The sequence below is a fragment of the Gobius niger genome (genome assembly GCF_951799975.1).
Source record: "Gobius niger genome assembly, chromosome: 3".
Classification (NCBI taxonomy): Eukaryota; Metazoa; Chordata; class Actinopteri; order Gobiiformes; family Gobiidae; genus Gobius; species Gobius niger.
In genome coordinates, this window is record NC_136854.1 from 27,752,128 (window position 1) to 27,778,290 (window position 26,163).

The window sequence follows — 26,163 nt, forward strand, 5'->3', positions numbered from 1 at the left end:
TGCATTGTTTATACAGCTTGAGAAGTATTTTTTACTACAGCTTTTTGTACTTAGCACTTTATTTTTTAGGGAAGCTCAATCCAGTGGCATATTTAAATGTTTTACAGTTTAATCCATTGTCACCGCATTAAAAAGGGCTTGCAGTTACTATCCAGGTATGATACAGAAGCGCTACTTTGTCTTCAAGATGTCCGACGGGCAAATCTCAGGGAACCAGACATCCCCCCCCCAAAAAAGTCCATACAAAAGGTATCCCATTATGTAGGTATATTCAGTTGAAATGATGCATCTGGACTTGTGCAGCGTGTTTTACAGGTACTGTATATTCTGTGTAGTCATATATGTACATATTGGGGCTTTAGTGTATATATTTTTGCATCACGACATGTTTTAACGGTTAGTTTCACCTTCAAGAGAAGAGAAAGGGGTGAGGCAGTGCAACAGGCAAATCTGCGGTTTCCTCATTTGTGATAATTTTGTGTCATCGTTTGGTCTTTGTAAAGCTAATTTGCAATTGTTGAACATCGTGTTTGGTATTTTTGTTTGTATTACACAGTTCTAGCATCTACGCTTTGCACCCGACAATGTCAACGACTCTGGCTGCTGCATGTCGCCAAATAAAAAACCTTTAAAAATCACATCGCTTCCTCTTTTGACGCTTTTATTCCACACACAAGACAAAAACACTCCCTCCACTGTAGTGTACACAACTACCTTTCATGCTTCACGTGAGACATTTTGATTAGACCTGAAAAGTGCAAAGTTTAGCATTTCAAAAAATATTGAAAAATAAGTGGATTCTTCACAAACTGTACTTCATCACAAAATATGCTTTTATGGTACCGTTAATGAAAGATTTAACATACTCAACATAAAAACAAAGCTGGGTTTGTTTTGTTGTCAACCATTGTAAGCACACCTTTGTTGATTTTGCCGAAATGCAAATGGAAAGTGCACATAAATAGTCAGATGTAGTGAATTAAAAGCAGATATTGAATAACAAGGAATTTCATGTTTTCCCTTGAGCAGCTTAAATCTTTCATATTTGTAGTTCATTTGTCACAGACCCAGTTCATGTCACTTAAAACTCTTTAAACAAAGTCAGTGAAATCATCCACCGTAGAAACAAGTCTCTTTCTTTGCCCCGCGCCTTCGGGGTTTTGTTGGACAGACTTTGGTGTGTGGCCCTGCGTCAGCGAGATTCCCGGTGTGGAGCGGGACTGAATGTCCTCCTGCGCCTAAGACAGACAACAGTTTGATTAAGCAAGTAAACTAAAGGGGAGCGTCGAATACGTGTTCTCCGTTTTCCATGGACAGAGGAACAGCTGAACTTGTCCTACAAACTCTCAATGAATCTAAGTAAAACAAAATATATTATCTTTGGAAGTAGAAAAATTAGTGATCAAACAACTCTAAAAATAAATGATACAGAAATTGAACGAGTTCATGCAAATAAATGTTTAGGAGTGACCATTGATGGTAAACTTGAATGGAAATCGCATATAAGTATATTAAAAACAAAATTAGCAAAAACCATTGCTGTAATTGGCAAATTAAAAACTGTACTCGATAAAAAATCTCTTCTATTACTGTATAACTCCCTCATACTTCCTTACCTAAATTATGGCCTGGAAATATGGGGAAACAATTATAAATCCAATACTCATCCTATTTTCCTACTCCAAAAAAAGGCAATAAGAATTATCACTAATGCAGATTTCTATGCACCGACGAACCCTATCTTTGTAGAGCTGAGCCTACTGAAAATCCATGATCTTGTTGATCTAAATACATTAGTAATAGTGTACAAAGCATATCATAATCTTCTCCCTCCTCCCATCCAGGAGCTTTTTGAACACAGGAAAAGTCAGTATAACCTCCGAGGAACTGCTATTTTCAAAAAAGCAAAAGCGAAAAAGAATAAAAAGAGTCGCTGTATTTCTGTAAGAGGAGTTAATCTGTGGAACGACCTGGAAGATCAGTTAAAACTGTCCCAAACAGTCAAAGCTTTCAAAAAGTTGTTTAAAGCTTCTAAAATTCAAGAATATATAAGCGTAGGAGGAATAAAGTAAGAAAAATAAATAAAAAATAATAATGATGACATGATTTACTTTCAACTAAATTAACTTAAAACAAATGTATGTATACATATTTGTTGGAATATCAAAATTTATGTTACTAACTTCAGATACATGCTTTTTTCTCTTCTGTTTAACACTTGATATTGTTCATTATTAATGTTTGTGATTTGTTTTTGTTTTCTCTCGTGGAAGTCTGTAAACTGGGTTAGGCGTTATAAGTTTTCAATTCAGCCTAAACCCTTTCGGTCGTGTTGTCCACAAAGAATTGGAAATGTATTTACGCTTAAAGGAATGAACAGACCGAATAAACTACTACTACTACTAAAACTAAGTTTTGTGGAACAGTAGTCCTGGTCCTTCTGGGGCCCTAAGCAAAAATCCACTCGGGGGCCCTACAGTTCACATCCCAAGGCTAAGTGGAACATAATTACCTCAATTTGGGACCTGCCCCTCTGTGCGAGAACCATTAACCACTAAGCCACTATCAGACGGGGATTTAGGGCGACACTAGTTTATTTCCCCCCCACTTTTTAAAATGGTAAATGGCAAATTGTCACATTCTCGCATCTCTGGTCCCTGACCCGCCGTTTGGGAACTGCTGATTAAGCCTGACAGTAATTTGTTTTAGACCAAGCACATTCAGAGAACCAGAGTTATTGCAGCCTGTGTTTAAGCCCAGAGTGAGACGGGAGACACGCAAGAGGCGAGCACCGAGGCGGGACAGGCAGCAGAGGGGGGCGTGACCAGAGAAGCACTCGCACGTTGCTGACAGGGGGAAGGCGTTAGGCACATCCACTTGCTGCTCCGTTTTGGTGTTGTATTTGGTAAAGGAGGCGGAGAGTGAGTGAGCCCTGTCAGAGAGCCTGCTACCATATCAACGCGTTCATTAATCAGCAAAACAACACCGTGATTTGACAGAGAGGCGGGGCGTTACCGCTGCGGGGGCCCTACGCAACTTGCATAGTCTGCGTCTAGGAAAAACAGGCTCTGTTCCACATCCAGTTCCAGACCTAAACCTTAACCCACATGATGTTCCCCGTGTACTCGTCCACTTAAGGGTCGGACATCCAGCATACAATATCCCCCAATTTTTGTCTCGCAACCCCCTCGAGTCATTCATTTATACTCAGAACCTAAGTGGGAGATCCTGATCCGAAAACCTACCAGGTGGGGATCCTGGCATCCTTTAAAATAATGTTTATTTGAAAGTTATATTGAAATACTTCTCAGTTTCACCTTTTTTAAATCTTAAATAATTCAAAGTACCCACTTGCTAAGTGCCCAATTATCCCCAGGGGTCCCCGTTCCCCTGGTTGGAAAGCACTGTTCCAGGGAAACAGCGGTAGCGGAACCTCAGGCCGACCCCCCTAAAGGTCTAAAGGGACTGTGCTCCAAAAAGAAAGTTTTGTTATCGTTTTTTACCCTTGTCCGAATCCGCTTGATGTGTCTCAATCTGGCGAGCCACTTGGAGGCGTAAGCATCAGATGGGTTGGCCCTGTACTGATGAACCAAAGACGCCATCTGTAAAATCACAAACGAGTTTAGTTTGAAGAGTCTAATCAAATAATCTGGAGAGTGTGCTCAAAATTATTCAGTCTCACATTTGCATGTAGAGCCATCTGCCTCACTAGAAGGGGAAGGTTGCGATCTGAAACTATTTTAGCAACTGTTGTGTCTACTAATCCTTCCAAGTCTGAAATAATGGAGAAAAACACTGCTGAAAAGACAACAAAGTTTGAATTGGCCTTAAAAGAACGCAGTGCACGTACCTTTGCGGCACTGCAGTGTCACGAGGTTACATTCATAATCTAGAGGTTTAATAATAACCTCCACAAAGTTGAATTGGCCCTAATGGAACAGAACCACACAGGAGTAAATGTTAACAATCGTCAATGTTTGTTTTTACAGTTTGATTAGTTGTTTTGCAAACCTTTATTGTGCCCAGTTTGTATTCCTCCGCCGAGTCATTGTAAACCACCATGACAAAATCATTGCCAATGTGACGCTTTTTGTCACAACACCCCTTGTCACTTTCGCGATTTGGCATTAGTGTTGCAATATGGAAGATCGCTGCAAAAAGAGTTCAGAAAGAATTCATTAACTACCATTTAAAATAGATAACAACTAAACTAAGTAAACTGATATTATGACAATGTAAGGTACTACATTGTAGCTTCACAATGTAATACTTTTAATTTACCACCAATTTTGCTTTGGTCATTATCTAAATATTGTTTTGACACAATTTGATGAATTGCTTATATTTTATAATATCATTAAACATTTATAATAAACAACAGAAAATGTCAAAGAGCTGCATTTGAAAGTACAAAAGTTATTGTATTAATGATGTGAAATGAGAAACCATCATATGAATTTCATACATAAGCAATATTTAGTTAATGAGAAAGTATAAAGCAAATCCTCCAAACCAATTAAAATAGAGGGTCCACTGATGATGTCACAGTTTCAACATTATAATTAGGCCATACCGCCTACAACAGTACAATAGTCCAGGATGAATGAGAGTGTGTTTGAGAGTGCGAGTGTGGGACAGCCCAAGGCTACAATCCGGCGTGGTGTGTTCATTAACCTGCACCGTCCTTAACAAATGAACCAATAAATGAAATTAAATCTCGGAATCGAAGCAGAGTCCGTTTGGAAACACCAGGAAGCCTGGGTGAGTGTTGTGTGTGATTCAAGTGGATAAATGCAAACACATATTCAGATTCATTCTCTAGAACCAAATAGAGAACTTTGTAAGCAATTAATCAAATGTACCCTGCATGATGTCATCGTGCCAGCAGTAGGTGAACTCTCCATCATCACCGTACTGGTCCAGTCCGCCCAAGAAGATCTGGTCGGGGTCGCAGTCCTTCAGATGGATTAGTTTTCCCAGGCCAGTGAGGAAGGCGGCGTAGCGGTTTGAGCCATATTCATTGGACAAAATGGCCACCTCGTTGTTTACCTGAGGATAAAGACGCCAAGAGTTTCAGGACAAAATCCCACAAAACACAGAAGCTGTTGAAGCTTGTCGTTTACCTGACCAGCTCCGACAAATACAACTCCGATCTTATGGGTGTCGTAAGGGGGCATCTGGTCCAGAACCTTCACAGCGCGGTCAATCACCTAAAACAGACGATTAACTTGGTAAATAATGGCTCAAATCAGGGCTGCACAGTGTGCTATGTAATTATTGTTATTGCAATATTATATCCAGATCACAAGAATTCACAACTAAACACAAATTTATCTCAGCAACTGGCTAAGATTTGCACTTTTTTTGTACATAACAAACCATAACAAAAATACAAGGTAACTTTTCCTTGTTCTGGTGTTGATTTGATATAGTTTGTTTATTATTTTTTTGTTTTATATAATTGTATATTCAAGACAGTTATAAAATATCTCAATCTTCTCTCACAGTGTGCCGTCTTAGCTAAAATTAACTGCTTCGGACTCTGGTCTGACCTGAGTTTTGGGAAGTAACAGTGGCTTGTTGGCTTCATTCCCAAAGAAAGGAGAGTGATAAAGCTGAAGAAAAACAAAACTGGAAAAAAGAAGAAAGAATTCATTTAGTTAACTTTTCTGTGGTTAGTTAGTCATTCAAGGTTACAGCGAGCTGGAGGCGGGAGCTTAACCACGCAGCCCACAGTCAATAGGAAACACTGAACATTTGTGCAGAAAACATTTCTGATGAATGACTTGTGAAATGATGAATTGTATCTTTTAGTTTAAGCTTTTTCTGTGCACGTTGTTACCTGGGGCTGAGTCCAGACATCTTCTCCGAGTTGCTGGGCCCGGGGCGGCTCTGATACGTGTCTCTGTCGGTCCGCCTCTCTCTGCGGGATGATGGGGCAGACACAGAGATGGTGTGACCTCGCGGCCGGTGGCCACCTCCTGGAGAGATAGGCCCCTGTGGCAGAGCGGTGGGGAACTCCAGCCTCATCTTTGCCCCTCCACTTTGGGACGACACAACAGTGGGACCCTCAGAGCTCTGTCCCGGTCCGCTAGTGGCCTCTGCTTTGTCCTTGTCCAAATGTAGCGGGGGTTTACCATCAGAGGGAGCTCTTGGGCGGGATGGTTCTCTAGCATCAGACTCTAGCGCAGCTTTGGAGAAGGCTTCAGGGAGCGTCTGCAGCTCTGGGGAGGAGCTAGACTTGTTCAAACCGTGGCCCTGCGACTGACTGTGCGTCTGGAAGGGAAGCTCAGGCCCCTGTCCTGGAGTGGACGCTCCAAGAGCGGGCTGGTCTATAGGGATGGCTCCCTCACTGACCTCCTCCAGAGTGGACTTCTCATCCTCTTGACTGGACGTAGATGAAGACTAGAATGGAAATGAGCAGAGTTAGTTTTATATCAGGAAAATACTCTTCTCTTTGAGTTCTCATACATACCCTGCTCAGTGTCCCGGAGGGGTGGCTCTTTGTGAAGCTGTCTGCCGTCATGAAGATGGGGTCAGTGGGTATGGCCTCAAACTCTTCATTCTCAAGCCAAACACGGTTAGCCGCAGCGACGCCTGAGCCCTCCTCCAGCACCACCACAGAATCTACAACCACACACAGGGGTCAGGCTTCCACATAAAGAAGAGGCTGCACCCATTGCTGTCAGTATGCACTTCCATTTGATTATCATTGCAGCACCTCATTCACAATCAGCAATCCAGAGCCCAGTCCAGTTACACTGGTGACCTCATGACAACAGGATGGGAAATTACATGCATTATTGATTCACACTCAAAAATAGAAAGGTAGCATCAAATTCAAGCTCTTATCTACAGAGACCAGCGTTTAAGCACAGACTGAAGACAAACAGATCAATCATACACACCATTTGGCTCCGCTTTTCAAATTGATTTCCATCATGCATTGCTTTGCTCGATTTGTTGCCTCAAACACATCGCAGCTGCTCCAACAAAAGCCCAAACCACGGTTTAAAAAGTGAATCTCCAAAAACAATGTAGAAACAGATTTGGTTAACAACAGTAAGTATAACATTAGCTTAATGAGGACTGGGCTTTTCTGTTTATTATATTAGTGTGAAAGGTTAAACATCAACCGCTTATGAATGTGTTACTAAGACAAGCGTTAAAGCTCACGGGACGATTAGACAAAAAGCAGAGATTAAAACAACACAACACAATCCAAGACATTTACGGATTGGTCCAAAGAACTGCAGGCAAATGTTGATCATCACTTGAAACAGATTCTCACTCAAACTGAAAACACAAATCTAATATAGAAAATCTACAGTGTCAGCTTTTCTGTCATGTGTTCAAAGTGATAAATAATGCTGGTTTGAGCACTTATTTGAAAAGTCATCTTTATCCAACAGGTTTCAGTTCATTTACATTCAGACTTATGCAAAGAATCTACTGTAGTTAAAGCTTATAGAACTGAACACATCCACTGTATGTTGAGTAATACTAACAGTTCATCATTGTTTATCCTATCAAAATAAGTTCAATTCAGGAGCAGAAGACACTGAAAAAGACACAAACTAAATGGATCTAGTCACAGGGGTGACGTTGTTTGATCTAGTTCTCCTATGGCCAAGTGATGTTGCAGTGTGCTGATAGACTCTAAAGTATAGAAGGACACACTAAAACAGAGGGTTGTCAGTGGCACAGAAGTGCACGGTACCTGCCCAGGATATGCTCCTGTGCAGCCTGCCCAGGGCCGGGGGTCCAGAGGGGACCGCCCCCAAGCCCAGAGACCAGAGAGAGTCGCCCGCTGCAGCCGCAGGCGCTACAGCCAACCACAAACCAGCATGGAGGAAGATGAAAAACATTGACATGAATCAGAACAAAGAGCTCTAGAGCAATGAGAACAAAGACTTCAAAGAAGAAAAAAGATCACTTTCAAATGAAAATAACGGGCAATTTAAAAGCATAACGGATGGAAGACTCTTGCAGCAAAACACTGAAAAAAGACATGACTCATAAAGACGATCTTTATGTTTTAATGCACAAAAGATCCAGCAGAAATGAGCATTTCGCTCAGTCCATTAAATAACATGAGGGGCATGTACTCAAGCAGAAAGATGCAATCATGCATGACATCCTCCGTCTGTACAGTATATCTCACTGGTCTAACTCAATCGTCAGTGGATATTATGGCTCAGTGCTCCTTACCAGTGTTGGAGCGCTGGATGAGGTTGGCCTTTCCCGAGTGACTGCTGTGTGTCTGGGTCTCAGACACAGGGGCGGGTGCGGCGGTGCTGGCTGGGGCACTAGCGGTTTGACCTGGAGACTCATTCACACCCTCCATGGACATCAGCACACTGGACAGCTCCTGCAGAGGCATGTTTCCCAGCTCAGAGGAGAACGGGCTGGGAGGGTTTTCCAAACACATCAGCCAGCTCGTGTTACCTGAAAACAAACCAGTCAGTGTGAGGACAAACAAACTAACAGATTACAAAAAAGGAAAATATAACAAAAATAAAGGCTTTTTAATTGGACAGTGGGTGCAGCATACCAGACGGCCGTCGGATGAAGATCTCGGCCCAGCCCTGTGTGAGCATAGGCACAAACTCTGCCAGACTGGGATGGTCTTTGAGCGGAGGAGGAGCAGCCGCTGTAGTGGAGGAAGGAGGCCCTACACCCTCCAGAGCTGGTCCCGAGGAGGGCGAGAGGGGGGCAGCCAAATCACCCTCAGAGGGAGACACCAGTGGGCTGAGACTCTGAGCTGGCCCGGCCCGTAGAGCATGACCACCTGCAGCACGAGGAGATCAGTGTTTGCCATTAAGAGCGGGGACTACAGTGCTCCAGAGTCTATTCCTGGGCAATAAAACACTACTCGGATACTACTTTCATCTCTCCCTGGTGTCTCTGGCCAGAAAACCACCTTGCAACTTTCCCTGCTCCGGGTTGGAGGCGCAATACACACTGATGGAATCACGAAGAAGAAGCAAACAGGCTAACGGACAAAGTTAACTGAAGGCTAGCACCACTTAAGCAGTGTTTACAGCCAAGTTTGAGTGACAAATGAAGATCACACCTGATATGGAGCGAACCCGGATCCGCCTGTTTTGCTGTTGGCTCGACTGGGACTCGAGTTTGGCTGGAGCCTCCTTGGTCATCCTGGTGTGCAGCGACGGGTCCGACCTGAGGAGCACAGGCACAAAGATAAAAACAAGCACTGGCCCTACATGATTAGATAGATACAACTAAATCAACAAAACCACTCAGGACGTTTTTTGCTTTCTACGTGTAGCTTCAAACGACCAATGTTTTGACTTTTTATTAGTGAATTCACTGAATAATAAGATATGCAGGAGGCTATTTTTGTGAAACAACAGAAACCCAGTCTCAACAGAGGTGGGTGACTGAGCAGCAGCAGACCATAACAAACACTTGCAAACTGAGTGATACTGTGAACAACTTGAATAGGTGGACGAAACTCAACCCAAACCAGTCGACAAGACACTTCACTACAAGACATGCAGCAGTTGTTGTTTTTTTACATTTCTTGTAGTGAAAGTGTGTAGCTCATACAATATTGAACAGAAAACCACTCAGCCTGAATGAATAACTTGATAAGATAAGATATACGCATTTAATCCTCCAGGCAATTTCAGTTCAGTTCAGTTCCAGTTTTTTATTCAGCCATGGTGTTATTACAGACACAATAATAACAACAACAGCAAAAGCAAAATATTCAATGCTGAATAGGAGCATGAGGAAGACATTGTCTTATAAATTTCATGCCCCTTTTTTTTTTTTTTCTCCAAAATCTGAGCTGGCTCTGAACAGATGGCTCACCGGTTTTTGATGTGTTTTAGCCTATATCAAGGTACAAATAATACTTTACATCTAAATCAATGACTGTTTCAAATTCAACATTGGTTCTTATGTTTCGTTGCCTTCGTATTTTCCAAGTATTTTTTTTTTTATACATTTCATTATGTATAATTGTGCAATTCAGCTGTCCAGCCGCGTACACCAGTCATATATGAAAAGCAATAACACAAGCATGAATAAAGGACAGTGCAATCGATAAACGCTCCATTATAAAGCTTTTAGTAGGCCACTTCCACCCAGTTGACTCATTTGTCTAATCGCTCTCTGGATATAAAAGAAGTGTTCATTAGGGGTCATTTATCAGGTGCTAAATCGTGAGTACAAGCTGGAAAGGAGAATATAGCTTTTGAATTTACCATTTTAAGTTGCCTGCATTTCAATAAGGAATAAAAAGCCGCACATGACACTGCAGCTGATCCACTTTTGCGCGGGCTCCTCATTTTGCACATGGGTAAACGCTTTGTAAATGACCTGACATCGTGTCCATTACCTGGTCATCTCGCCTCCTCCTCCCAGCTGCCCGTTCATGTCCAAACCAAGAAGGGCTTGAGTTCGAACCCCTCCGCTGGTCGTTATGGTAACTAGTTTGTTGCCAACAAGCCAAGTCATGCTGCGTCCTCCAGCAAGGAGAAACTCTGCGATAGGAGACCTAAAACAGGACAAAATCAATTCACATTTCAATCTGTAGAACTCTAATGCTCTTATTGAACAAGGGTGTGTAATATGTTACAAACTTGAACCACCTGTGTACCCGATATAAAGTAAGCATATCCATGTTAACAGCACTCATCACATGCTGCCAGATCTAGTTAACGCCAGTATAAACCTGCATATGTACAACAGGTCAAGGCTTCCCAGCTTGCTGTTATTTTTATAGTCTGCTTTAAAACAATGAGCGTGTGCATTATTAACTTTACAAATTTTGCTCCAAACTGACGAAAGAACAAAAGCTTCTGGCAACATTACTACTATTACAGCTAAATGAATCATATTTGAAATATTTCATCTTTACATCAAGGTTTAACAGCCCTGAGTTGTATTGATACACAAACTTTCTCAGCAAAGTCCTTCAGTCAAGTTCTCATTTCAACACTACTTGTCCTTACGATCGGCCCCGATTCAACTTCTGAAAAGTCTTTATCCTAAGCACTGTTTAACAACTTTCTTTTTGTCCTTTAATATTGTACTTATGTGCTTAGGGCCTGTGGCATACATCGCTGTGGAGCCTTCCTAAGACCACCTTTGAATGGGGAAAAACAAACAATAATAATTTTAAAAAGCGCACCGTGGTGATGCCCCATACTGAGTCACCAGAAATCGCTTAAAAACTTCATGGCTCAGATGCTCAGTGCCCTGTCAAGCGCTACATCTCAATACAGCTGTGCTCAAAGGTTTACATACCCTGGCAGATTTTTAGATTTTTTTAAGACTATTTTTCAATAAATATATATATAAAAGACAAAACAGGTTTATTTCACTCGTAGTTAGTGGTTGTGTGAAGCCAAACAATGAAGTTTGCCATTTTTAAATCATAATGAAAAAAAGAAAGCACCAAAATGACCCAGATCAAAAGTTTACATATACCCGAGTTTTTAATACTGTGTTTTTCCCCCTTCTTTTAGTAGTTGTGGATGAGGTTCTTTATTTTTTCTGATGGTAAAGTGGCCCATTCTTCTTGGTAGAAAGCCTCCAGTTCCTATATATTGCTGGGCTGTCTTGCATGAACTGCACATTTGAGATCTTCCCACCGAGGTTCAATGATACTGAGGTCAGGAGACTGAGATGGCACTAAGAGGACCTTCACTTTCTTCTGCTGGAGCCAGTGGCATCAGCGAACCATATTTCACAGTAGGTATGGTGCACTTTTTTGTTGTCAACAAGACTAACGACAGCCTATGATGTTGTAACAGTACTTGACACTCTGCTTCTTGATGTTTTTTTCTCATTTACAATAATTTCCGGTGTGGGGTGAGAATGATTTCTTTATGGAGAAAACATGCTGACAGATTTGCTCAAATTTTGTGTCAAGCGTGATTGCACCATCTAAGCTGAGATTATTCCCAAAGCTGCTGCTACTTGATTTAGCAAAGACATAATAATAGCATCATCTGCGTACATTTGTGTGTGGACAGGACAAAATCAATATCAAAGATCATGTGCAGCGTTTCCTATTCTCTAAATTGTCAGAAAGAAGGTGCACCTTTTGGGTAGAGCAGAGAAGTTGGAGAAGACGTATCGGGCCATCATATCCAGGCAGGTCTCCGTGAGCTCCAAGTGGACAGTCTTCAGTCCCTCATCGGCCTGGGTCACAGAGTTCTCATCCGCAGAGCCCAGACTGCAGGTTGTGGTGGACGTATGCATCCTACATGTGCAACAAATGATACAGGCTCAGCAACAAGGCTGTGAAGTGCACAACAGTGAGGGACGAGGAAGCCATGCACGGACAGTGTTCTGCAAACCAATAACTCACCCACTGGCATGCAAATAGTCAACAAAACATGAATTTCATCACTCAATAAGACGCATGCAACACTTTATACAAGACAATCAATATACAGTGGATTCAGAAAGTTTTCAGACCTTTAAGTTATACTTTATCAGAATCAGAATGATACTAATATCATATTTAAGTGAAATGTCTACACTTGATAAACTACAATTGGGACTGCCCTCTATGAGAAAATGATGTAGTATTCAATAACAGTCTTCCTGAACATTATGGCATATACATGTGATGCTTTACCAGGCTAAAGTAGAATCAAATTTGGAAAATCATGACTACAATTGAACTATTATTAATTCCCATGTTCCCACGCATTGGTGTTATACTGTTTTGGCATAAAACCGTAAATCTGAGTCAAATGAAAGACCTCTGTGATTTTGCAATAATATGTCGGCTTTTTGCGATGTCGATATTGTGTCACGTATTGCGGCTACACAATAAAAGTAAAGATAAAAACTAACTCTCATGGTGACCAGTGCAACAACTGCAGACTGAGACTCAATGCTGTGGTGCTTTTTAACTTTCCTAAAAGTTTAGGTCTGTGGTAAATTCTGTTAAAGATGACAGAGATACAGCCTCTACATAAATCAAGTGTGAATAAGAGGGGTATGATAACTTTTTGAACCCACATAATGTACATGTAAAGTCAACAAACTGGAACTAGTTCAAAGTGGCCCCAGGAGCATCTGTAATTCAATCAGGCCAATGGCAACAGTCTTGAACTAATGGATGCTCGAAAGCCTCTCAAGTGCACTCAACCTCTGCATCCACAACAAACACAACAGTGCTTCACAATTAGTCATCTTTGCTACACATTAACATCCATATTACGGCCTTTCAGTCAGTCGAGATAAAAAGGAGACTGAGGGAGCTTAAATCAGTGTCAAAATTAAAGATTTATAGGCGTTACATTAAAATCTAGTTATCTCTACGGAGAATAGTCAGGCGCTAGAGTACCAAAACAAAACTAGAAAGAAAATGATTAATACTAAATCAAAGCAGGCCAGACAAAGAGAAAATAAAAATAAAAAAATCTATAGCTAGACCATAGTTAGCCTCTGTCTTTTGTTTTCAGGATACAATAGGCGCAAATACATACATAATAATAATAATAATAATGTATTTATTCATTAATTCATTATACGCCTTGTCCTCAGTGAAGTCTTAAGGCACTTTGAAATTTCCTTCAGCCCTCAGTCAGCGTCCATCATAAGAGCATTGTTTATGCCGCCAAAGCACATCAAACTGCATTTCAATAACTGGAGTTTATTATTTCAAACTCAGATGGAAATTTGGATGCACAGACGTCAAGGGGCAAAAAACTTTATAGAAAATGTATATTTGCAACACAACTTTAAGCCCAGACTGAGGCAAAATAAAAATGTTACTTTGAGCTGTGGTTCTGAATTAGTGTCACAGCACGACCCACTTTCCACTTCAGCCATGATCTTAATCAAAAATATTAATTTTAAGTTTTATAAAAATACTTTGTTATATAATAATTTAGTGTCAATATTAAAAAGTCAGTTTTTTACAGGAAGAGGTTCCCGTGATCCGCTTTTGCGTCCCAGACCACCATTTAAGAACCACTGACTCAGAGCTGGTTCCAGTCTGTGACAAAACATATTTCAAACAAATGTGATACTTACCATTTATATTTTGAGAGACATGTACCCATATTTTCAAAAGTATATCCATGAACAGGAGTGTTTGTTAGTTGGTCCACACAGAGTGTGGTCATGTTCTCCTTCAAGAGACAGGTTTACATGCAAATCCCTTTAAAAAATGCCATTTAGTGCTGCAGCTGCAAGCACAACACTGCAGTTGTTTTCAATTGTATGTCAGATTCTCAACAGTGATGTAAAGACTGCCACCTTTTGGACAGGATTCATAACACAGCAGTACAATGAATGACAACTGCCGTGTTGCAAAAAGCATTAATCACTGAATTGACAAAAAGCCAAGCAAACAGAGAAGCATTAATAAATTGAGCTTGCAATTGTGTAGGCATTTTAAAAATATAATAAACTACATTCATATTTTTGCACTGGAAATGCCCTTATTCCCACTAGGAGATTGCCATGGTCATTGAGCAAAACAAGAACAATCAAGCAAGCAGGTTGTGGCATATTTGCTCTTGATGAGATAAGACACAGAGCAGCAGCTTTTGCCGCTATGTAGAACTTTGTGGCTCAGAATTATATTAATAATAAGATTACCCAGCAAAACAACATTTAAAACCAAATTAAAAAGCATACCATTGCCACATGCAAAGCCAAATTAAAAGGAGTTTTGTTGAAGGCAGCCCAAAAAATAAACCAAAGAGGCGGACACTAAACTTCCTCCAGCATGCACCACCCGTTCAAAAGAGCCCCTTGTCAATAACAAACCAGCAAGACAATGACCCGAATCCCACGCCCGTCCCGTGGAGGAAGCAAGGAGTGTCTGATTTGCATTTGTCTGTTTAGTTTTAGTTTCTTTTGTTGTGTTACCCGTAAGGCCTTGGTCTAACCTGCGGACCGCGTGTTCGGAGACGCTGATGCTGCGGGAGCGGAAAGCATCCATGGCGGACAGATCCCTCAGCTCTTTAACAGGAGACTGGCTATTGGCTACTGCCACTGCTGCTGCCTTTGCCACTTTAGCCGCCCGCAGACTTGAGCGTGTGGTAGTGTGGTAAGGGGGAGGAGCGGCATCGTAGGGGGCATTACAGGTTAAAGCATGGGGGCAGTTAGGAGCATTTTTGGGTAAGAACCAGGAGTCAGCATGTGCAGGGGTCGAATGGGGTCACAGAGGGGGGACAATGGGGAAGCAATGGAGGAAAGGTCCAGGATGACACAAAGACCACCCCGCCCCAAAACCACAAGGCAGCACCCAATTGCAGGAGGCAGGGCAAGGGTCAAATGAAGAAGTTGAAAGGAAAAAAAAACAAGGTGAAAATTAACAGCAGTGAACACAATGAGTCAAATCACAGGAGCGGAGTAAGATAAACTAAAGAACAAGCTACAGCAGAGGGTACACATATCTAGAAAAGAAAGTTCACACAAGTATTCGGGACAGCAACAAAATATTATTATCATTTTTTTGGCATAGCAGGTACATAGCGAAGCTGAGGACTCGTACAGGAGAAGTCAAAGTTGGGATACAACTCAGCACAGGCCTGAATGATGTAAACACAAGGATGACAACTGAAAATGAAATGGTTAAACTTTTGGGTTGGAGAAGAGCAGGAAGTACAATATAAACGATAAAACTGATGACAAGTGTGTAAGTATATTATTAAGTGCTTTGATGTTAATACATTAAATTTAAAATGTTCTTTGAAGATTAAATGTGCAACTCTCCAGCCCAAAATAAAGCGACAACACACTCAAGAACAATGGGATTTTTTTGAAAAACTGAGAGTGGCTTGGTATAAGAAAGCAAAGGTTGGCTGCGCACACAGAGGGGGGATATGCTAAAGAGCTAACTCTAGAATTTGTCAAATAATTAGCTGTAAACATGATGCCATATTATCTGTGGTATTAAACTTCATTGATTCTAATAATAGGATGATCTTTTTTAAACTAGTAGTGAAGGAGTGATCATTTATGGAAACATTGTATCTAATGAAAGGAGGTCTTATTTGAGTAGAACGACGGCTCTAATAAAACCAAAGGTTTGTCTCGCGCATGTTTTTCCAAATAATAACATGAAAAAACATAATATAATATAAAATAACATAATATAAATACAGAAAAAAGGAGCACTGCAACTACATGCTTTTTATGATACAACTAAATGACAAAGACGTGACTGAACATGAATTAAAGAAAACAACGAATGATGTAATAATCACCATGGCAACCTAAAGAGTTGTTTCTACACCGTAAGACTGAGGCCCAGCATATTTTATAATCGACCACATGACTGAGTAACTGAGCTGCATGTTGAAAATAGCGTGCTGTTTACGTTACCTCTTCGGTCTCTCGTTGAGGCTTGTACTTCTCGCACGAAATGAACTTTGTTCATGACCGTCATCAAATGGCAGCAGTGCATTTGATCTCAAACCCTGAAGACAGATACATTTGTCAGGAAGTAGATTGTACACTGGCTCAATAATATGATGAGATGAGATCTACTTTAATTTATACTTTCTCACGAAAAGGCCAATGACACACCTACATACTTTAAATTCTAGTCAATGATTATATTCAAATTGTATAATTACATTGTTGTACCAAATCTCACAACCTTATGTGGCATGAGTTCAAAAGCTTTTTAAGTACGCAGATAGCCTATAAAGGTTATGCGTGTGATGTCATAACATACAGTAATAGCCTGGCAGATTGCGTTCCATCACGCCAAAATCACTGGTAAGTCTGACATGTTATTCTTTGATTTGCCACTCAATTTTCACTCAATTTGTTGAAGGTTTGATTTCTAAAATGTGCACACCCTAGGTTTAAGTTACAGCACATAAGCTCATACGACTCGGACACTTTGCTGTCCGTTTCTCTCTTGGCTTCACCCCCTTTCACTCTGAAATGTCCTGAGTTATTAAGCCACGGCTCAACAAATCATTAGAAATATCCAACTTTTAAATGTGAGTTGTACCTTTGTGATGTACTGAACAAAGTCCTTGCGAAAAGGAAGTCTGCAGCGAATGAACCACATAGCGATGACGTGATGCGCCAGAGACACTATATATTGATTAAATCTGCAAAAACACCACAGCTCAGACATGTGTGGTCAGAGGCTGATACGTGTGTTTTAAATGTGCGCACTTACTTGGATGGGTTCGTATAAGGCAGAGAGATTGCAAAGACACTAACATACTGCTCCGCTACAAAATTGGCATACAGATGCGGAAGGCGAACCAAAGCTGAAAGACAGAAAACATTACATTTAATTCAAAACATTTTCCACTTTTTTGTGGTGACCCCTGTACAGGTTTGTGTGCACATGGTGCAGCTGAGGGGTCTTGCAGAGATGGGCACTTGAGACTTTGACTCGGACTCTAGTAGGACTTAAGTCGCCATTTTTAAAGACTTGTGACTCAACTTGGACTCATCCCCTAAAGCAGTGGTTCTCAACCTTTTGGAGCTGCGACCCCGATTATAACAGTTAAAGGGGTTCGTGACCCCCGTCCGAGTCACACTGTGAGAAATAGGAACATTAGCCTACATAAGCCACTAAATTAAAATAGTAGTTGTGGTCCAAACTCCAAATCTTTGTAGCATCCAAATTCTTTACATTTCACAACTTGCAGGGTCACTTTTCAGGGTCACGTTCACAAAAATGCTAGAAAAATAGCCTGAAAGTTCATGAAATGTATACAAATGTTTTATAATTTGATGCACGCCGTTTTCCCTACAAGGATTTGAGTTTGCAATATACTAAAGGAGGATAAAAAAAATTTAATTCCATTTCTAGAAGTTAAATCAGGTATAGCTCCTTTAAGTCACAGGTGTTTATCAATAAATACTATAATATAATGATTTTGATTTGTATAAAACATATAGAAACCGGGGGACTTGGACTTGACTATCTGTTGTGGGTGTGTACTGTGAGGAGGGGCAGAGGAGGTTTTAAAAAGTACCAACTCAGGCCCAAAACAAGACTTAACTGCGTAACACACATGTCGAGTTTGAATGCCCTGAAGTTTTTGAGCATCGGAGACATAAAAGACGGTACTAACTGGAGAGAAACTCGAGCATCGGCGACGCCATGGCGACAGTTGCCGAGATGTGGGTGAGCTTCACGATCAGAGCAGACAGCAGCTTGATCATGATGTCAGGCATCTCCACAGTGCACATGGTCAGAGCAACCACACATTGTTTGGCGCAGCGATAAATGAGGCCGGTCTCCAGGCACTGAACCAGCTCTCTCTGTCAATCACAAGAAAAACATAATTCATATTTAACATTCCCAACTCCCCATATTAGATCTTTATAATCATTTATGTTGCTCGGGTCGTTCCTTGACTAAATGTGGCCTATTTTCCAGGTGTGATGCCTTGATCCAAAAATGAATACCTGTCGGGACTGTTCCAGATAGTTGTGATAGGATGTGATGGCAGTGAGAACAGGAACCACTGCGAGCTGAACATCGGTCCGAGAAAATCCTTCTGGAGTTCTCTTTAAACGTTCAGAAATCAAACGATCCGTCACCTACAAGACACATGCGAACGCTGCAGTGAGTAAGGCATTTTAGGTGTTTAGTAAGGCATCATCAGACTTCATACCATGCTGGAAAGGTGAGAACAGAGTTGGTCCAAGCTGCATGGAGAAGTGAGCAGCAGCACTTTATATTGCAGAGTCCACGGCAGTTTATCTAGAACAAGCTTCAACACCTTCCAATCCGTCTCCTACCAAAGCCATCAAGCAAAAAGAGTAAAACATATCACAAATATCAAATAGACCCTCAAAGAAACCAGCGCAATGTGCAAGTGGTTCACCATTTTGAGGCACTGTAGGAGAACACTAAAGGCAGGTGCATAGGGCAGATATGCTGAGCGGATGGAGACAGCGGCAGGGGCCCCAGGTGCTGGGGGGGCAGGAGGTGCAGGAGGTGCAGGGCTGCCAGCGGGGGGTGACGTTGTAGCTGTTGGTTTCTTTTCACTGGTGCGTTTCTCTGACTCCCTAAAGCAAAGATTAGGTCACTTGTACCTCATAAAAATGGCATGATCTTGATGGCATGATGAAAGTGCTTCATACCCCGCATCACAATAGCAATATGGACTGAATCTTATCGCCCCATCTTTATTTGGCACTCCTATGCGATGAAGAGAGTCAGCCCGCATCATCAGGAAGAAATCAAAAACCTGAACAAAAGAGAGTAGAAATTAGACCAAGTGGATCTCAAGTGAAGTGTTTACGTGCGTACCTGAAGGCGAATACTGGACGCGATTGAGGAGCAGTACTTGTTCTTGTAGTGAAGCTGCAGGTGACTGATCAGCAGCTCATGTACACGACTAGCATGAGTCGCAGGCAAACTGTAAAGCTTGCTCTGAACATACAATCAAGGAGCTTATTAAGAATCTATACAAACAAAATTCAGTTATTTCAGTAGTGTCTTCTTACCTGCAAGATTTCCAGGAGACCGAGTATCGCAGTTCTGACGTCCTCCATGGGGGACTCTGCAGAAGGATCTCTTTCAGAAATCTCCAAGGGGCCTGAGCACACCAAAGAGCGACTGGCCACCTACAAAAACCAAGACGAATACAAATCAGCGTGGAACCAACAGGCCACACACATGCCTATATTCTTTATAGTAATACATCAAATAAAACTGATGTGCCTCCTGTTCAAGCTTTTTTAATAAAACTAGACTAGTGTCATCTAGTTCAGTATCGGAAATGATAACAGGACCCAGGGGTTCCCACTAATGATGCGCGTCGCCCCACAACCATTAAAAATGACAAGTTACAAATATGACACGTCTGCATGATGCACGGCTTTAATTCCATACAAAAATTAGCTTGAAATTAACGGGACAGGCGCGTCTTATCCCCTCGCACTCTCTCCCTCCTGCGCGGAGAGCTGGGATCAGGGGCAGACCAAAGAGCAGAGGTATCATGGAAAATAGGAGACACCGAGCTCCATAAAAGCTCTGGCTCACAAGTAGCAAAATGCTGCTCATCTTGTGAAAATCTGCCACATATTTACGTCAAAAACCTGCTGTACAGATGATACAAAGAGTGAATACAATGAACGAGCGTACGGCTGCAATGATTGGTGGCGACCCGCGATCAAAGGAGAATTTTAAAACCTGATCTGCGGGCAGCAGGCACCCGCGGTGGAGCCCGGAATAATTTCAAGACAAAGGGAAATTGGAAGAAAAAAATGTGTTTAGTTCAATTTAGTTTAAGACAGCAAATTGAATTGGGAGTGAATTGGGATCAAACAACAAAATAAGGAAATCAAATACACTTTAATAAATGTGATTTAAATTGTTTTGCTTTGGTAATTTTGGGGGTTGCAGCCAAAAACAAACCAGGATCACTCCCATTGTTTGGAGTTTTTCTCACCCCAGTTGTCCATCACAATATGTAGATGTTAAAGGGAAGGGGAAGAGAATAGTATCTTCCAGGTCCATCCCTGCTTAGCTTTTGAGATCTGAAGAAACTAGGCATTCACGAGACGTTTTAGTCCTGATATTTTTATGCTAGACTGTTTTCTGTGCTTCTAATTCATCAACCTTAAGGACAAAAAGTTTCAATCGTGCTTGAAATGAGCATCCTCTGTTCTTACACAGGCTTGTTATTGCATTCCTAATCACATGTAAACATCTCTCTACCCGCTCAATGATATCCAGCAGACTCGTGAAGTGATGGGTGTTGCAGCCCTCTGCCAGATCCACCAGCAGCTGAGTGGCCTGTTTCCTCACAGCCAGGTCCCGGTCCTCCGCAATGCCACTGAGCTGCGGGATCACCACCATTTCAATCAGTTCATCCTGGGACAAACGGGAAATGGAAAACATAGTCATTATTTCATGCCTTTTGGACTGTAAATAAATCTTCACAGACCTCATAGAGCTGCCGGTTGGTACTCAAAACAAAGGACAGAATGTGAAGAACTTTGATCCTTATTATGCTGCGAGTCTCGTTCCTGCAAGGCATATCAAAGTGCAGAGCAGACAAAGAGAATACCAGAAAGAAATATTTTAATAAAGACGTACACAATAATGAAAAACAAACTAAAATTAGACCTAATTGGGGCTGCAAAAATACCGTTATTACAATACTGTGCAAAGCAGAATCCTCATATTTCTTTAGTCCGAATTCATCCTTACTTTCTACTGGTTAAGTTTTGGTAAGTTTAGATTTTCATTCATAAGGTTTTCTACATACATGTATTTATTTACCTGAAAAACTTCTCCATTAGGCGGTGTAGGCTCTGAATCCACCCGTCCTTGGCAGGTTGAATAGACTGAGCTCTATACGAAATTAGTGTCAGCACTGATGCATCCTGTCAGATTAAAAGAAAGTGAAGAAAATGTAAAAACAGGAGAAATAAATCAATAACTAGGTATCTTTGAAAATTGCAAAAACTAATGAAAGGGAGGAGAAGCATAAGCCAAGGTGTTGAGCTAAATGTAGAAGTTTAGTGAGCAGGCACTAACGGATCTTTTGTCGGCACATTTCTCCACCAGACTGAAGAACTTCTCTGTAGAGCCATGATACCCGTTCTGCTCATACAGCTCCTCCACAGTGGTCAGCAGCTCATAGACAATGGCCTTCAACTCCACACTTCCTATAGTCTGTAAGGAAGGAGACACGTTGTGATCTTTTATGCACATGTTTGTCGGCCAGTGTGTGGACGGCTACTGTGCAAATACCTGAATCTGCTGCAAAAGTCTCTCTACGATGCCGAGTAGGATGTCCCATGTGACGACCTGCAACTCCTTACCATACTTCTTGATAAGCCTCGTTATTGACAGGACAATTTCATAAGAGACGACTTCATTGGCACACGACATGGCCTAAAGAGGAAGGAAACCGCAAACAATTAAAGTACAATCTTTATTCAATATGATCCGATATGAACAATCTACAGTCTCAGTTGTAAAGGAGGTCAGTCGGGTGTGGCCAACCATGTGTCATGTTGGGGAGAATGAGACTGAATAAATTTTTCAAAATTACGGTTTTTAAGTTACGTACATGATCAATAGAGCTGCACAGTATGATTTACAAACCATTTCACCGAAGTGTTTGCACTTAAATGTGTGTCTTTTCAAACTGTGTCAAAGGAAGACTTTACTAAACTTACAAGGTTAAAATGAACTAAATTAGGAAAATCATGACTAAAACTGAACTTTTGCACATCTTTAAAGCAGTACTAAGTAAATCATGCCCCTAGAGGCCACAAGCGCGACTGCAGGTGTCGTAGCATGTGGCGGTTTTTTACTCATTAATTGTCCGTGAGAGTAAATACTACGCTGACAGAAAAGACAAAGGGAGAGAGGGATATTGTACATCCAATAACAGAGATATTTTTTTTTCACTCAAACTTGTAAATACTGTTTAAGTGGCGCAAGTTAGCTTTGCCCCCTTCTTCGTGATTCCATTAGTGTGTATCTTCCGACCCAGAGGCCCCCAGAGTGACAACGAAAAGGGTTTATTAAAGTAAATAAGTTACTTAGTTCTTCTTTAAGTTTCCAAGTAGTTTGGATTTCGGCTGCGTCAGCAAAACAGCTGTAAACCTCTGTCAGATTAAAACCTTGATATATTGTAGCTTCCTGCAATATTGAGTCGTCTAGGAAAGAATTCATCCCAAACTACCCTCTTCACTGTGTTTACCTTGTAGAAAGATGGAAGGACGAGCGTGGGTGTATTTTTGAGGGCAGGGAGTCTGTGCGCTCCCCACAGTGCCATCCCAACAAAAAACACAGCACCCCTCAGCAAAGGCGCATCTTCCTGGTACACACTGGAGACCATTTATGATAAAACTTTAATTACTGAAATATAAAGTGAATATGAAATGAATAAGCTCTTAAAACTCACCTTTCCTCCATTATCCTACACATGGTATAAATAGCACTGTGGCCGAGGTGAGTACCTAGGACCTTCCTCATCAGCTGAAACGGATCGCAATTAATAAAAGTGTCTATCCCTCCGCAGAAAAGAAATATTCAGAATGTTAGCTTACCTTCCAACAGGATTCACAAAACTCCTTGACATTGACAGTGCGACACAGCGTGATTATGAAGATAGTGAGAGAGTCGGAGGGGAGGCAGTTGTAGCACACTACTGCATCTAATACTTGTAATGCTACCTGTAAAAAAAGTAAACAAGTATTATTGACAGCTTTGTTTGGCATATTTAAAACAATATGAAGAACAAACTGTACTGGCCTCTATGTCAGTAGAGGATGTGGTTCTATTGCACAAAACACAGATTTTCCTGGAGAAGAAAAAAAATGGATGGTTTTATTGAATGACAAGGAATACAGTGCTTAAAGGGACTATACGGAGTTTAAAAATGTTAAAACTATGTATTTTCCTCCCCCTACATGTTCCAGCCATGTCCTAAAGTATAGGATGAGCCCAGACCTATTCACCACAACTGCCTCCAAAATCCTGCACTGTCACTCAAAAAGTTGTGACTTCGGGTCCGCATTGCTGTCATGCACGAGCTTAAAGGGATATTTCAGGATTTTTTTTTAAAAAATTGTACTTCATGCAGTTATTATATTTGAAGAGTTTCACATTTCCACGGTATCAGCGAGCCTGCATTAAACACGGTCTTACGCACTCCGCAGTGCATCTGAGGCAAATCACTTATAACGCCAGACTAACGATATAAATGTCTGTGTCGATAGAATAATTTTTGGAATATAACTGATCTTGCATCACATGAATGATCGCATTTTGAGGGACTATTTTCTAGCAGATCACTCCGCCGCCACATAGCTTATACAACCACGAAGCTGATGCAAAATGGCTAAATTTATTCTATTCTATCTATTTTAATAAAATAGTAGCATTAGTAAAATACAAAGATGCAGCTGTTATCAGTTGAGAGAGATTCAAGCCAAGATTAAAGTAGTAAGTTTGTGGGCAAAATCACAAACAAATAATAAGGGAAAAGAGTTGTGAATTTTATGTTTGGAGCATTAACTTCTTACTCTTTTTTGGCTTTTGTTGCGTTTTTGTCACACATTTTTGATCACCTTTTCATCGTTTTGTTTGTCACTCATTTGTTGCATTTTCCTCCTTGTTTTCATCTCATTATTGTTGCTATTCAGACACTTTTTTCAAGACGCTTTTAGATGTGGGTAAAGCCAAACTGGAGAAAATGTGATAGTTCTGGTGGGGGTTAAGAGGTTAAAGTCCTGAACATCCATTTGACATTTCAACATGAATCTATAGTTGTAACGGTACAAAATATGATGTACTCACTGGACCATCACCAAAACGTTTTGATCCAGATAGCAGCTGTTGAACTTCACAAGATTGACGAGTACATGGAGGAAGTCTGAGGTGAGGCCTATGTCCATCCACAGGAGGACAAATCGGGCTAAAACAGTATCATTACAAACAATTACACTTTAATCAAAAAGTATTTATCATACTATTTATAATTCAACTGTACCAATGTCTTCTTCCAGATACGTGATGTCTTTTCCGTTTTCTGTTAAAGCCTTGAACACTTCCAGCCGCTCGGATAGATCCTCGTTGCATGGCTGGTAGTCTCTTATTACTTTGAAGAAGAAGGCTCTTAGAGGTCCAAGCCGATCCCCCTGCACAACATCAAGGACTATGAGTAATATGCTGCAATTACATAATCTGTTTCGGTAATGGAGGCACTGATGATTCTTTTATGTTGAACTTTGTGTAAAAATGTCAGTAATTCATTTAGTACAATGGCTAATATAGTAGTTTAGTTAGTGTAGTGGTTTCATACAGTTTCATTGTTTCTGTACCTGTCCCTGTATGATGGCCCTAAGCAGCTGAAGAACAGCGTGTCTGGCTTCAGGTGGCTGTTCCGGGGCCAACATGTCCTCCACAGCTTTCCATACAGCTTCCACAGCATGCTGCACGACAATAAGAACAACATTTAAGAAATCTGATCTAAAAATGTACCAAATAGCTCATAAAGGCTGCAATCCTTTTCACTATTTATATGCATTTAAAGACGCCTGAAATTAGCATACACTAAAGTGACAATAATGCAAAAATAATTACCTCCTCAAACTTTTTGGTTTTAGCCAAGTCACACACTTGGTTCATGATTTTGACTCTGTTGCCTAAACCACAGTCAGGCTGCAGCTCCTACGAAACAAAAAGCAAAGAGGCGTCAGTTTTGAGGGATGTTGTGAGATCTAAGACCTGAAAAGAAGGGAAAATGCCTTGTTTTATAACCTTGATGATATCAGATGTGATGATGAACTCCGAAGGCTTGGATTCACTCTGTTTGCTCGGTTGGCGCGTTTGTCCCAGGCCTAAGATCCCCTTCACCTTCTCCTTCAGGCTTTCCTTACTTGGTTGCTTGTTCATGGCCCAATGTGGTTCTGACACTGCACAGGCAACAAAACAAATAAATAGCAAATATGGGAAGATATACTACTTGATATTGTTTGGTGCATATTTTGAAGTGACCTGTTGTCATATTAGTTTTAGGTTTGTTTGCCTGCCTGCAACATACATTAAAAGAGATATTTACAAGTTATTAATGAGGACTATGTACTGATACTTTTGACAATTTCAAAAACTTGTAAAATGAGTAGCCTAGTCCAAGCCTTAACAAGACTGGACTGTGAGAAGTGAGAAGAGAGTGCCAGCTTATAAATGTGTAAACCTGGGGGGCATGATACAAAAATGTGCTGTCATGTGGACTTGACAAAGAGACAAGAGGGAGGTGAGCAGACACACAACGACTGCTCTGTTTCAGCAAATCAACAACAAACACAACGCTGCACCAACTGGGCTGCAAAAGGAGCACATTTGCAACCGAATACGTAAAGGAATCGTATAGATTGCATGCACGAAAACGCAGCCACTATTGCACAGTGCTTGTGCTGCACCGTTAGCTGCGTTTTACTGTCATGGGCTAGCATTTGGTATTCAAGGTCTGGTAGCTTAAAAAACAACGCCCCCACCGCCTCCCCTTCTCCCCAAGGATCTTACCTTTTTAAAGTGAGCTTGGCCTTGGTTTCATTCAATTGTAGATGCGCATCGAAGCAGCCGACACCCCTGCATAAATGTGGACATTGAAACGACAGTGTATTTGCAGCTGGGAGGATTTTCTCGTTCAAGCTCAGGTCTCCACTCCTCAACCGGATGGCACTCTGCTCTGACAG

The 26,163-nt window shown here is 41.2% G+C and overlaps 1 protein-coding gene across 3 annotated transcripts; it reads right to left on the reverse strand.

Moving 5' to 3' along the window:
* Window positions 1–639: 639 nt before the first annotated feature.
* tsc2 (TSC complex subunit 2) lies at window positions 640–26,163 on the reverse strand. 3 transcript variants are annotated; one of them, XM_079552748.1, is made up of 42 exons: window positions 25,991–26,163; window positions 25,226–25,380; window positions 25,049–25,135; window positions 24,787–24,897; window positions 24,456–24,603; window positions 24,263–24,380; window positions 23,212–23,264; window positions 23,011–23,132; window positions 22,866–22,939; window positions 22,662–22,788; window positions 21,701–21,844; window positions 21,485–21,622; window positions 21,227–21,330; window positions 20,889–20,970; window positions 20,660–20,815; window positions 19,444–19,563; window positions 19,247–19,369; window positions 19,078–19,184; window positions 18,819–19,002; window positions 18,606–18,728; window positions 18,397–18,531; window positions 18,060–18,249; window positions 17,150–17,243; window positions 16,976–17,078; window positions 16,336–16,430; window positions 14,895–15,035; window positions 12,080–12,241; window positions 10,370–10,528; window positions 9,077–9,183; window positions 8,555–8,791; window positions 8,212–8,448; window positions 7,721–7,810; window positions 6,476–6,627; window positions 5,843–6,405; window positions 5,553–5,631; window positions 5,124–5,210; window positions 4,863–5,049; window positions 4,012–4,151; window positions 3,851–3,929; window positions 3,683–3,774; window positions 3,504–3,602; window positions 640–1,238 (listed from the first exon to the last, which is right to left on the reverse strand). In XM_079552748.1, the coding sequence occupies exons 2-42, from the start codon at window positions 25,358–25,360 to the stop codon at window positions 1,092–1,094; spliced, it is 5,631 nt and encodes a 1,876-aa protein (XP_079408874.1). In that variant the 5' UTR covers window positions 25,361–25,380; window positions 25,991–26,163; the 3' UTR covers window positions 640–1,091. The 3 variants fall into 3 exon arrangements, with proteins under 3 accessions (XP_079408874.1, XP_079408872.1, XP_079408873.1); XM_079552746.1 differs by lacking the exon at window positions 7,721–7,810 and having other exon boundaries at window positions 641–1,238; XM_079552747.1 differs by lacking the exons at window positions 7,721–7,810; window positions 14,895–15,035 and having other exon boundaries at window positions 641–1,238.

Bases quoted from the DNA above. Each gene is read 5' to 3' on its own strand.
- tsc2 (XM_079552748.1), bottom strand. From the start codon at position 25,360: ATGAACAAGCAACCAAGTAAGGAAAGCCTGAAGGAGAAGGTGAAGGGG. The intron at 20,816-20,888 runs GTCTGTGAAGAT...CGTTTGTCCCAG, and splicing joins CCAACCGGCAGCTCTATGAG to GATGAACTGATTGAAATGGT. The intron at 3,775-3,850 runs GTACGTGCACTG...CCATTATTTCAG, and splicing joins GACACTGCAGTGCCGCAAAG to ACTTGGAAGGATTAGTAGAC.